The sequence below is a fragment of the Diachasma alloeum genome, unplaced genomic scaffold, assembly GCF_001412515.2.
Source record: "Diachasma alloeum isolate Michigan unplaced genomic scaffold, Dall2.0 Dall_scaffold_00181, whole genome shotgun sequence".
Classification (NCBI taxonomy): domain Eukaryota; kingdom Metazoa; phylum Arthropoda; class Insecta; order Hymenoptera; family Braconidae; genus Diachasma; species Diachasma alloeum.
In genome coordinates, this window is record NW_021680347.1 from 1220253 (window position 1) to 1234248 (window position 13996).

The 13996-nt window shown below is 40.6% G+C and overlaps 1 protein-coding gene across 1 annotated transcript in view; it reads left to right on the top strand.

Moving 5' to 3' along the window:
- Positions 1 to 13996, top strand: part of LOC107045879 (ryanodine receptor) — a 111369-nt gene that overhangs the window by 86313 nt on the left and 11060 nt on the right. The window contains 5 exon segments of the mRNA XM_029126650.1: positions 1937 to 3307; positions 5536 to 5690; positions 6005 to 6185; positions 6967 to 10520; positions 12832 to 12944. Coding sequence (XP_028982483.1) covers positions 1937 to 3307; positions 5536 to 5690; positions 6005 to 6185; positions 6967 to 10520; positions 12832 to 12944 — 5374 coding nt within the window.

The window sequence follows — 13996 nt, forward strand, 5'->3', positions numbered from 1 at the left end:
AAGTTTGAAATTTTTTATATCTTGAAACGATCCATTAAATTCCAAATGGTTGATGGAATCGTTGATCGTTGACGAGATAATTCAATAGTAATTTTTAGAAGCAAACGTGGTTTTTAAAGGAAAATGCAATCACCCTTCCAAAATAGAGAGAAGACATTTTTGAAATTATCATTTGTTGAAATTGTGGTGAGTTTCGGTGAATTTCAGGATCGTCGTGGAGGGGAATTAAGTGCCGGTTGAAGGGCAGGTTTTAGGAATAAGAACTCTGGAATTAGGGCGGAGCCAAGTCAATTTATTGACTAAAATACTGTGCACGTTGATGTCACAAACAAATTAACCGATGAATTTCTCAATTCACGATAACTATCCGGTTGAATGTCTATTTCACACGCGTTGAATTTCGGAGAAGTTACAAAGATAATTGTCCAATAAACAAACAAAAATAAAAATGATATTCGATGACTCGACTATTAAATATTCGGCTAAAGTTTCCAAAAGTTGAATGACTCGATGATTGACAAGATAAATTTCCCAGAAAATTTACGATGATATTTTACACAGATGATTTCCCAACACATGATGTGTTCGACTGGTGACAAATAACTGACTGAAATTCGGGAGGCGAATTGACACTTAATCAACCAAAAATTGTCATTAACAAATTAACCAAGAGAGTAATCACTCATGAGATCTAATAGATCGATTATATTGAAATATCAGAAATACCATTGTTCGATGCCGGATCTGAGATCTGTGGAATTAGCGAGCGATGGGCGAGATATAAATGGATTTTAACGGGAGGAGCCCGAGGGTCAAAAAACACACGCGAAGCACTTTGGTCAAACTCAGTCAATTTAATTATAATCAGTCACTATAGTCAATATTTACACTTGTCTTAATGAACTTTAACTAACGAGATGGTCAAAAGAAATAGCGCGGCTCACAGTAGTCAATAACGCAGTTCAAAGCATTAAATAACGCAGGGCAATTAATACGCGGAACAATAGCAATTCGCAGGGCGGGATGTAAACACTACGATGTTCAAAATGCAAATGAGGGCGATTAAAGGATTGCAAGGTGGCAGGTGTCAATCATCGAAGATCCGAACGTGCCCCAATTTAAATGGGGGCGTTCACTGGACATCTGTCCATCAAGTGGCGCCTCAGGTGTCAGAGGTGAGAGGCCACTGGTCATCTGAGGTGAGAGAGCAGATCAGCTATGGGCAAAGCCATGCAAGCATGCGAGCGAAACTAATGTGTGTGCAAGCGTGTATATTTGCGTGTGCCTGAGCAATAATTCGGTGGAAAACCGAACAACCATGGAATCTCATGAAATCCCAAAAATTTTGTTGAAGATGTTTAAGAATTCCGTGAACTAAAATCCTAAATTTCGAATTTATCACAATATGCAGATAATGGAAATTTTGAAATTTCACGGCAATCCCTTGAACGTATATGAAATTTCTCAGAAAAATTTCTTTGAAATCCTCTGAATTATATAAAATTCCATGAAATCCTAAGATATTATGATGTCCCTGAGGGGATTACATCATATTTTTGAATCAAGTACCTTGCCATAACACCCTTAAATGATCACTTTCCTGAAAAGCCCCATGAACTGAGGCAAATTGATTTCATATTTTTCTTTGAACTTATGAACTACCTGAATAAGTTTCATAGTAAGTCGGCAAATTTCTGTAAGATTTTACTTCTTCGGGAAAAATTACGTGACAATTTCGTATTTTGTTCAGTGATTAACCTGAGAATTCACTGAACGTTTTAGATTTGTTCTCTTCCATTTCTATAAAAATTACCGGAAAACGATTCCCCATTGCAGATTACGTGAATTGTTCCATCATTTTTACTGAATATTTCTCTCCGTGTATCTGCCGAATAATCCTTAGATTACTGAAAAAGTATTAAAAAATGATTTTCAGAGGGTAAAGATGAGCACAGAAAGGGTCTCCTGCACATGAAAATGGCGGAAGGAGCAAAGCTCCAGATGTGCTACCTCCTGCAACACCTCTGCGACGTGCAGCTGCGTCACAGAGTCGAGTCAATAATCTCCTTCAGTCACGACTTCGTCGGCGAGCTACAATCCGATCAGTTGCGTCGTTACATCGAGATAAAGCAATCTGATCTGCCCTCGGCAGTGGCAGCAAAGAAGACCAAAGAGTTTCGTTGTCCCCCTCGAGAGCAGATGAACGCGATCCTAAGCTTCAAGAACCTGGAAGACGACGATCCAGACAACATGCCCTGTGGCGAGGAAATGATCACGAAGATGAACGACTTCCACAATGAACTCATGTCCTACGTTTCCCTACATGCTCTCCAAGAAGCTGCTGATGCCGCCAACGACGTGGAGGAGATTGAGAAGCCTGGAGCGATGAAAAGAGTCCTGCAGATGATCACAAGCTCCACGAAAGAACCGACTGATTCCGAGAGTGAGAAGCAACCTGTTGTTGAACCAGAGAAGAAAACACCTGAGGAGGTCTTCAGGAAGGTCCTCATCTCAACGATCACGAAATGGGCTGAGGAGACTCAGATAGAAACTCCGAAATTAGTTCGAGAGATGTTCAGCCTTCTTGTCAGACAATACGACACAGTGGGAGAATTAATTCGAGCGTTAGAGAAGACCTACGTAACGAACAGTAAAACTAGGGAGGATGTTGCGCAGATGTGGGTGGGATTGAGCCAAATACGAGCGTTGTTACCTGTCCAGATGTCCCAGGAAGAGGAGGAACTGGTGAGGGAACGACTCTGGAAACTAGTGAACAACCACACGTTCTTCCAGCATCCGGACTTGATCAGAGTTCTCAGGATCCACGAAAATGTGATGGCTATCATGATAAACACTCTTGGAAGGAGGTCCCAGGCTCAATCCGATGCTCAGGCCCAGGCTCAAGTGGCTGAGGGAGAGGCCCCTTCGAAGGAGAAGGACACTTCGCACGAGATGGTTGTTGCTTGTTGCAGATTTTTGTGCTATTTCTGCAGGACCTCGAGGCAGAATCAGAAGGCCATGTTCGATCATTTTGACTTTTTGTTGGAGAACAGTAATATTCTGCTGTCGAGACCATCACTGAGGGGCTCCACTCCTCTCGATGTTGCGTATTCCTCGCTGATGGAGAACACTGAGCTTGCCCTGGCGCTCAGAGAACATTATCTCGAGAAAATTGCAGTTTACTTGTCACGGTGCGGACTGCAGTCGAATTCGGAATTGGTGGAGAAGGGATATCCAGATCTTGGGTGGGATCCTGTGGAGGGAGAGAGATACCTCGACTTCTTGAGATTCTGTGTTTGGGTAAATGGTGAGTGATACTACAATTTATATTTTGCATGACTTCATGGATGGAAAACATCAATAGAAATATTGCATCAGAGTTCTATAGAACCTCAATTAAAGACTATGTCGACTATTTCGAGAAATTTCTATAGGAAATATTTCAATAGAATAATTCAGTAATGAATTGGTCAAACGGTTTAAGTCAATTCTATTCTAGCGCCACTTTCCGATGAATATCTTAAATTCTAAAAGAGTTAGCAAAATTTTTCCAACAATTTTGTTTACAACGCAGCAAATAAGTCATTATCCAAAGTTACCGAGCTCAACAGAAAATCTCGACCGACTTCGGGACCCTTCGGGTTCACGGGCAAACCACGAATCAAATCGTCAAATATGAAATTTCAGTAGTATCAATCTACTCCTCAAAGAGTATACATCGGTTAGTCAGACAGTCACCTATAGAGTACAGTATCAAAGTAACCGAGTATCGAGTACATGAGCACTCTGTGCAGCGTCTCTATTTGATTCAATTATCAATTAATTCTGAGTTCACTATCAATTATTTTGAGTCAATCATCAACTTTATTATTGAGAGATTATCTAGTGCAGTGTAAATACCATTATCAAAGTGACATTGAGACATTCACCAATTCGTGTATCTCTAAAATCAAGACACGTGGCTTGCGCCACAAATAAAGTACATCACCAGTATTTTTGTAATTCGCGTGTCTTCAATTTCACCGTTTCCATATCACGTGTCCCCAATCCGCCCTAATATTAGCCTCAATCTCTAACAAATCTTTTGTAAAGAAAAATGAAGACTATCGAACAAGTTTCTTAAATTTGAGTTTCTTAAAACTTTCTTAAATTCCGAATTATTCAACAAAATTGCAAGAGGCTGTACCTTCGATACAACTGTAATTGTACGTGGATACGTCCATGGTTTTTCCTTCTTTCTCGAATTTCCTAGAAACTCCTTGAATCCCCTCGAATTTTCTAGAAACTCCCTGAATTTCCTCGAAATTTCTAGAAACTCAGTCATTCTTTTCGAAATTTCACGAAACTTCTCGAATTACCTCGAAATCTCTAGAATTTTCTAGAATTCCGATAGATGGCGCTGCACATAAGGACCGTTTCCCAAAATGACCCCCCATATTGAAACCATAGACGTATCCACGTCAAAAACGCAACTGAGAACTAAGTCAACTTAAACCGATCGACCACTTCACTACTGAATTTGTATTAAAGCATCAAAGTTTACAAACTTTTTCTATGAAAGAGCTTCAATCGAACATTTCTTATTGAAAAAAACACGCAAAGAATGTGGGAAAAACTGCTAGAATTTCCAATAGAATTCCAGAGCGAATTCGCAAGTTATTTCTGCGCGTTTCTTCGGATTTTTATATTATCACCAATGAAAACAAAATTATAAATAAAGTTATTGTGGACGTCAGGCTGCGGTCTTTTGCAGTTGGCTGCAGGGGTTTTGATTTCATTTTTTTTTCAAAATGAAGAGAAAACGTATCGAATATTCTCCATCCTTTCCCAATGTTATATCATTCTTTTTTTCATCGATGAAATGATACAAAACTACAAATGGCGAGAAAATATTAGCAGATACCCTCGATGTGAAAAATACTGTGATAGATGGGCCCATTTCACGAATAATAACTTTATTGAATGATTTTGGGGCGAAATAAATAATGCAAAGAGAAATAAAAAGAAACGACATGTCCGCGGACTAACAACGAAGATAAAAGGATAACGAGTAAGAAGGAGACTATATCTCTTAAAACTGTCTGAAATTTTATTCTGGAACCACTTATGCGCGAATAAATTTCATAGAAAAACCTAGCGAATTCAGTAAAAAATTGATTGGACTTCGATTGTAATTATATAAATGGAAAATAATATTATAGATAAGATTTTTATAGAAATTCCACGACATATATTTTTCATGTTTTTTCAAAATTTTTGAAAATTCAAACAAGAAAATGTGAAAAATTCAAGCGGAGTAATTTATATAGAAACAGCCTCAACCCAATGAGTTGGATAGAAAGATCGAAATCGATTGATTTCGTCTGTGGAATATTTTCCATTGAAATCTTAGAAAGGCTACGAAATTTTCCAAGAGAATAACTGAAAAAGTAATAGAATTTTCTGGTAAATGCACAAAGCTCAATCCGAAAATGAATACATAATTAACCATGATTTCATCCGTATCATCAACGATGAATTCGTCTCTATGTTTAGGTGAGAGCGTTGAAGAAAACGCGAACTTAGTGATTCGTCTTCTCATCCGAAGACCCGAGTGTCTCGGCCCTGCTCTGCGTGGAGCTGGTGATGGTCTAATGAAAGCCATCGTCGATGCCAACAAAATGTCAGAGCGCATCGCAGATCGTCGAAAAGTAAGTTACATCGCTTCAAAAAATCGCAGAATTGATGAAACATTATCGATTTAAGGATTTAGTCGTAAGTAAGGGATTTTCCCCCCAAAATAATTCCCACAATTTTTCGTCGTGTGCTATAGATGAGAAACTATTAAAAAATGACTGTTGACATGATTCCTATTGAATGCATGTGGCCTGCATTCTACAAGTGAAGATCCCACTTTCCACCCCAAATTATCGTCACCTAAAAAAAATCCTTGCATCGATTTTGGTCAATTTGAATGTAAATCCGAGCATGTGTAAACTCCATGACTAATGAATCTTGAACTCAGCGTTTTAAACAGGTGCACGACCAACCCGAAGGTGACTTGGTTGGACAATTTGAGCATCCACTGCCGGAGTCGGATGACGATGAGGATTACATCGATACTGGCGCTGCTATTCTGAATTTCTACTGCACACTCGTTGATTTACTGGGCCGATGTGCACCGGACTCTTCAGTTATTGAACAGGGTGAGTCCTCAACACTCTCCACATCCACTTCATCCCCACTTCCAGAGGCCCTATTCGCCAATTTTATTGTTTGGGCTTCCGAATGAAAGCTTTGTAATCCTTCAAATTTAACGATATCCAAGTACTTCGGCTATTTTTGCTTCAGTAAAATGCTTTCCTACTTTTGTAGTCAAACATCAGAGCTTTCATTTGAGCCCCATTTCACGTATGAAAAAATCGTATAGAAATTTTTCATACGGATTACGTATAGAAATTCTATAGGATTTCCGTATATGATATTCGGATATTTCTATACGAATATTTTCTATACGAATATTTTCTATACGAATTATTTTTATACATAAATTTTTAGATAAATTTTTGTTTTCATACGAAAGATGTCTAAACGCTCCAGAGAAAAATGTAGAGAAATTGCGCAACTCCATACGAAATGTTTCTATACATGTGGCAGTGGGTCGTATAGGAACAAACCTATAGAAATCGTATAGAAATCATTTGTATAAAATCATACACGAAAATCCTACAGAAATTTTACACGCAATCCGTATAGAAAATTTCTATACGATTTTTTCGTACGAATTGACCCCAAGTTTCCGGAAATTTCACAATGTTTACAAAAAAATGCACTTATCCCAGTTTACCAATCCACGACCGAATAAAAAGTTGCGAAGAACATCTAAATTCCGCATAGAATTGTGTACCAAACGCGCTAGAATTTTCCATTGCTCCTCCTCACCCGTGTAAAACCAAATCACATGAATTTATGTTACTTCCTTCCCAGGAAAGAACGAGTCCCTTCGAGCCAGAGCAATTCTCCGTTCCCTGGTGCCCCTCGACGACCTCCAAGGAGTCCTCTCCCTCCGTTTCACTCTCCTAAACCCAGCGGTCGGCCAAGAACGGCCAAAAAGCGACACTCCCTCAGGTCTAATCCCCGGCCACAAACAAAGTATCGTCCTCTTCCTCGAGCGAGTCTACGGCATCGAAACGAAAGAACTCTTCTTCCGCCTCCTCGAGGAGGCCTTCCTCCCCGACCTGCGCGCAGCGACAATGCTCGACAGAAACGACGGCTACGAGTCCGACATGGCCCTAGCGATGAATCGATACATTGGCGTCAGCATTCTCCCCCTCCTCATAAAGCACTCGAAATTCTACAACGAGGCTGACAACTACGCAAGTCTCCTCGACGCCACACTCCACACAGTCTACCGCCTCAGCAAGAACCGAATGCTGACCAAGGGTCAGCGAGAAGCTGTCTCAGACTTCCTGGTGGCATTGACCAGCCAGATGCAACCCAGTATGCTCCTCAAACTCCTACGGAAACTCACGGTCGATGTCTCAAATTTATCAGAATACACAACAGTAGCCCTGCGTCTGCTCACTCTGCACTACGAACGTTGTGCCAAATACTACGGATCCACTGGAGTGGGTGCTCAAGGTGCTTACGGAGCCTCCAGTGACGAGGAAAAGCGTCTTACAATGGTCCTCTTCGACAACATCTTCGACTCCCTCTCAAAAATGGATTATGACCCTGAACTATTCGGGAAAGCCCTTCCCTGTCTCACCGCCATCGGTTGCGCACTACCCCCTGATTATACAATGCCCAAAACCTATGACGACGAGTGGTACAGCAGTAAAACGGCGTCAACTCAAGCCCCAGACGGCCCTTACAACCCTCAGCCCATCAATACTTCCAGCGTGGTTCTCACAAACGACTTGAACCAAATCGTTCAAAAGTTCTCAGAGCATTACCACGACGCCTGGGCTAGTAGAAAGTTGGAGAACGGCTGGACCTATGGGGAATCCTGGTCGGATACCAACAAAACTCACCCCAGATTGAAGCCCTACAACATGCTGAATGATTACGAGAAGGAACGCTACAAAGAGCCTGTCAGGGAGAGCTTGAAGGCATTGCTGGCCATTGGCTGGAGTGTTGAGCATGCAGAAGTGGACACTCCTTCCACAAACCGAAACTCCTTGAGAAGATCCTCCAAGAGCCAAGGAGATGCTGCTAATCCCTTCAACTACAATCCCCATCCTGTAGACATGACCAACTTGACTCTCAGCAGGGAGATGCAGAACATGGCTGAGAGACTTGCTGACAATGCCCACGATATCTGGGCGAAGAAGAAGAAAGAGGAGCTGAATACGTCCGGCGGCGGAATTCACACACAATTGGTTCCCTACGATCTCCTCACTGATAAAGAGAAGAGGAAGGACAGAGAGAGGTCCCAAGAGTTCTTGAAGTACCTCCAGTACCAAGGATATAAACTACACAAGCCAAATCGAGGTGGAGATGCAGAAGTCACGGGACCCAATGCATCGGCTGAAAGCAGATTTGCATTCACACTTCTTGTGAAGCTCATTGAATACTTGGATAAAGCGACCATCAACATGAAACTGCTGAAACCTTCGGACACGTACAGCAGACGAATTAGCTTCAAAACATCAACGAGAGACATCAAGTTCTTCAGTAAGGTTGTGCTGCCACTCGTTGAGAAGTACTTCAGCACTCACAGAAACTACTTCATTACTGTTGCAACACCTACGAATAACGTAGGAGCGGCTTCGTTGAAGGAGAAGGAAATGGTGGCTGCGTTGTTCTGCAAATTAGCAAGTCTCCTTCGGTCTAGATTAGCAGCGTTTGGTGCCGATGTCAGAATTACAGTCCGTTGTTTGCAGGTTCTAGTGAAGGGTATTGATGCCAAGTCATTGGTGAAGAGTTGCCCAGAGTTCATCAGAACCTCGATGTTGACTTTCTTCAACAATACCGCTGACGATCTTGGGCATACGATCCTGAATTTGCAGGAGGGCAAGTACAGCCACCTGAGAGGAACTCATCTGAAGACATCTACATCGCTATTTTATATTAATAATGTGGTCCTTGCCACGCTGACAGCCATGTTCGATCATCTAGCTGCTTGTGAATACGGAAGTGATCTTCTTCTTGACGAGATCCAGGTCGCTTCGTACAAGATGTTGGCTTCGCTGTACACCTTGGGAATTGATTCCACTCTGACACATGACAGGAAGTATCTGAAGACGGAGATCGAGAGGAACAAACCGAATTTGGGCTCCTGCTTGGGAGCTTTCTCCAGTTGCTTCCCTGTGGCGTTTTTAGAGCCACATTTGAATAAGAATAATCAGTTCTCTCTGTTGAATCGAATCGCTGACCATTCTTTGGAGGCTCAGGACATCATGACGAGGATGGAGTCGAGTATGCCGACGTTGGAGACGATTCTGACGGAAGTGGATCAATTTGTGGAGTCTGATAAGACTTACAGTGATGCTCCTCATGTTGTCGATGTTATTCTTCCGCTTCTTTGCTCTTATCTGCCGTTCTGGTGGGCTCAGGGTCCTGATAATATCACACCGACCGAGGGGACTTACGTCAGTATGGTGACGAGTGATCACATGAACCAATTACTGAAAAATGTGTTGAAACTGATCAAGAAGAATATAGGAAATGACAATGCACCCTGGATGACTCGAATCGCTGCTTACACTCAACAGATCATCATCAATTCTTCTGAGGAGCTGCTGAAGGATCCGTTCTTACCACTTGCTGAACGTGTGAGGAAACGTACTGACACTATGTTCCATAAGGAAGAATCTCTTCGAGGCTTCATCAAGTCCTCCACTGATGATACGTCTCAGGTAGAGGCGCAGATCCAGGAAGATTGGCAGCTGCTAGTCAGGGATATTTATGCTTTCTATCCTCTACTGATCAAGTACGTTGATCTCCAGAGAAATCACTGGCTCAGGAACAATATCCCTGAAGCTGAGGACCTGTACAACCATGTGGCAGCGATATTCAACATTTGGTCAAAGTCGCAATATTTCCTAAAGGAAGAGCAGAACTTCATCTCTGCCAATGAGATCGACAACATGATCCTGATCATGCCCACAGCCACTCGGAGGACGGCCACTGTGACGGACGGATCGGCACCTGGTGGAGGTGGCAAAAAGAAGAAGAAGAATCGAGACAAGAAGAGGGACAAGGATAAGGAGGTTCAGGCCTCCCTGATGGTGGCTTGTCTCAAGCGTCTACTTCCAGTTGGTCTGAATTTGTTCGCTGGGAGAGAGCAGGAGCTGGTGCAACATTGCAAGGATCGGTTTCTCAGTAAACTTCCTGAGCCTGACATTGGGGAATTTGCGAAAACACAGTTGACACTGCCAGATAAACTAGATCCTGCGGATGAGATGTCTTGGCAGCATTATTTGTATTCAAAGCTAGGGCAGAAGAAAGATTCTCTGGAGGCGGTGAAGCCTCAACAGCTGGAAGATGTCGTTGCTAGGATCACTGACATGGCGAAGGTCCTGTTTGGGCTGCATATGGTGAGTTCGAGTGATGGAAATACTTTCCTGTTTCTTCATGATGATTCATTTGGTAGTGTTGCTGTAATTTGACGGACAAAAAAATTTTGTTGAAAAACCTAGCGAATTCGGTAGGAAATGCTACCTTTCTGTTGATAATTCTATTAGTTTTTGGCCGATTCCATTGAAGAATTCTGCAGCATTACGGAGAATTTTTCATAGAAAATTTTCAATAGGAGATATTTTATGGAAAAAATCCGTAGAATTTCATCTTTCTATGCAACTTTAACAATTTGCCATGAATTTTCTACAAAGGAAATTGTTGTTCTCGACCATTTGTTTTGAAATTGTTGAAATTTATTTGGGCCATATTCAGGTCAGCAGCAATAATTCATTACAATTTTACTAAGGAAAAATGCCTTGGGAGGAATGCCTTGAGCATTTGAAATGTAGTGCAATTGAATTAGTAAAATTGTGATGAATTATGGCTGCTGACCTGAATATGGCCCAAATGAATTACAGCAATGAATTTTCTGTTTTTTCGACTCTATTTTTCTTCTCCTCCCGTTCAAAAGATCAAGCAAAAAATGCAGAGAATTAGAGCCGAGGAGTTTTTACAGAAAATATCTCAAAAGAATAATTTATATAGAAAAATCGAATTCTATTAATTTTTTCGATAGAACATTTTTCATCGAACATTTCTATTGAAAAGAAAAAACTCGTGCAGATAAGCTACACAATTTTTCAATACAATCGGAAAAAAACTAATAGAAAGTTCAACAGAATTCCAATTGATTTTTCTAGCGAATTCGCTAGGATTTTCTATTAAATTATTTCGTTGGTAATAAAACGAGAGGAGTCTACGCGAAGATAGCTTAGGGAATGATTCGAAATCTCGGGGAGATAGAGAGTACTGTCCGTTGATAGAAAATCTTCGTAGTTCAAGAAAAGACAAATGAATGAGCGAATTCAATGATATCGCACGTTTTTATGGGTCGCCACTGGCATAGAAAATGATACACGCAGAATTTTTCTGAGACAGGATTCACTGGAAATAGATAGAAACGCACGAATTGTCAGATATCGCGTCTGAGGAACACTTTTATTATTACATTATCGGCCCATCATATTTCTGGCAATATCATTTCCAGTAGAACCTGTGTGAACTTGTTCGGACAGATTTAACTTTCTTGATGACTAGCTTTTTAAAATGAATATTGAGACGGTCCTATCCATGGAAATTATTCAACATTGGGGCAGTTCACTATGAGTGCCGGCTTAATCCTAGTCTGGTCACCAAACGCGACCTCTGGTCACCTCCGCGGGGATTCCCCGCCGCGTGTAATTTAGGCTCTAGCGTTGCCGCATTCACTCTGCACTGCCCGAACGCGTTTAGCGAGTTTCCGGCAACGTTGCGTCATGGGCAATTTCATTTAACATGGGAAAAAATGATTCATCTGTTCGAAATGATTTGTTTTTTTTTTTAAGAATTTTGGGAAATATGTTGTTCTAACAACTAATGTAATTCTTCAGACACTTCAATTGACAAAGTCAAATTTTTTCGCAGTGATAGGCATATCAATCACTCATAATGACCGTTATATTGTGAAGTTGTCAATCTTCAACATAAATCTTAAAATTTTTAATATTAACTTAACGATCAATTTGTACATTTAAATTTCGAAATATTCTATCAACCAATAATTTAGGTCGGAAGATTCACGATTATTTGGATAATCAAAAATCAAGTATCTAAATTTAGAATTAGCCTGTTAACTAAAAAATTACATTTCAATATTATCAAATATTTTATTCGCCATCAATCGGAAAATTTAGTTGATAAATTTTATAATATTTTTGATTTGTTAAATATAGCTAAACTTTGAACAATATAAGGAGATAATCCCTTTTTAATATTGACAAAATCTAATATTATTGCCCATCCCTATTTTTCCGGTTAGCCAGTCAATTGTAATTAAAGGAAAAGGACGCGTGGCGGGGTTTCCTTCATATTCTGCGGAAAAAATCCCAAGAAAATAAAAAAAATGCACACGGCAAAGTTAGATAATTTTCAATACAAATTGGGTGATAAATCGAATTGAATTTCCGCTAAAATTCCAAGAGAACTCCAATAGAATTTCTTAGGGAAAGTCCTCGATTTTTCCGTGGAATTTTTTCATACTTGTCCACCTAGATTCGAATTATTCATCAAAAACTTTTGACCCTAGCACTCGAGTGGACTCATCTCATTTCACGAATTCGTTAGTCAATTCAATTTAATTCATTTTGTATTAATATTATTTGAATTTATTTTCTTGTTAAATACGAGTAGATAGATCATCCTCAGCAGCAGAGCAAGAATATTTATAGATCCGTGGTATCGATTGAAAGGAAACGAGCGGTTATCGCTTGTTTCCGTCAAACTCCCCTACATTCCTTACCCAGGTATCCCATTTCGTTTATTTATGTTTCTAATTGAGTTTTTTTTCTCGTGAAACTAATCATTAAAGTCTTTTCAATCTCAGTTTTTATGATATTATTCTTTAACAAATTTAGTGTTGTGTGTGTTTCTGCATGCTGGCTAACAGGCAACAAAGCCACCACCATCCAGAGACGGATGGAAACGTGTGCTATGCGCTGCAAGAAAACGAGCAGCTATGGCGTGTCTCCGTAGTGAACCACTTTATAAGTTGAGAAGGTAACAGGTGACATTGATGAAATCAAGAGCCAAGTGGTGAAACTGTTTTAGTCGATTTTCACTATTGATCAGTTTTCAATAAATATCTTCGTATCTAAAGCAAAAAGAATTTTTTTTGTTATGATTGATGTACTGATAAATTTAGTGTAACTAAGTGTAACATAGCAAAATTAAGGATAATCGGGCGAGGAGGAAATGTAGGAGGTGAGGCGGAGGGGTTTCTATTGTTTTCCTGCAGAAAACCAATCGCTGAACAAAAAAATTTTTCCCATTCGGATTCAAAATTCAGGCAATATTAGGGAGTATCTCCGGTTAATAGTATATTTCTAACCTAGGGAGGGAATATACTATTACCTCCCGTGGTTAGAACGCGATTTTCCGTCTCGGCGTAGGCGTAAAGTCAGGCGAAGCGGGAGGAAAATATGACCTGTTCGCCCGCCGTGGCGAAAAATTTGTACTTTGCTCTCTGATAAGCGGGAGGAAACTAAGTACTTTCTACCCTAGAGCGAAAAGCGAGTACTTTCCTCCCGCTCATCAGAAATCAAAATACAAACTCTTTGCAGGCGTGTTAAAATAGTTTATTCCATACCTAGGAAGGGAAAATAAAGGGGTCGTGTCCACAAGCAGAATTACGTGAAGAATCCCCCTGGTAAGCGCCTGGATAAGGGTCCTTTATTTAATCTCCCGTGGTCGGGACATTATTTTCCGTCACGGGGTAGGCAAAGAGTCAGATTTGGAAATGTGCACTTCGCGCTCGCCGTGGCGGAAAATAGCATGTGCACCTGGGACGGGGAAAATA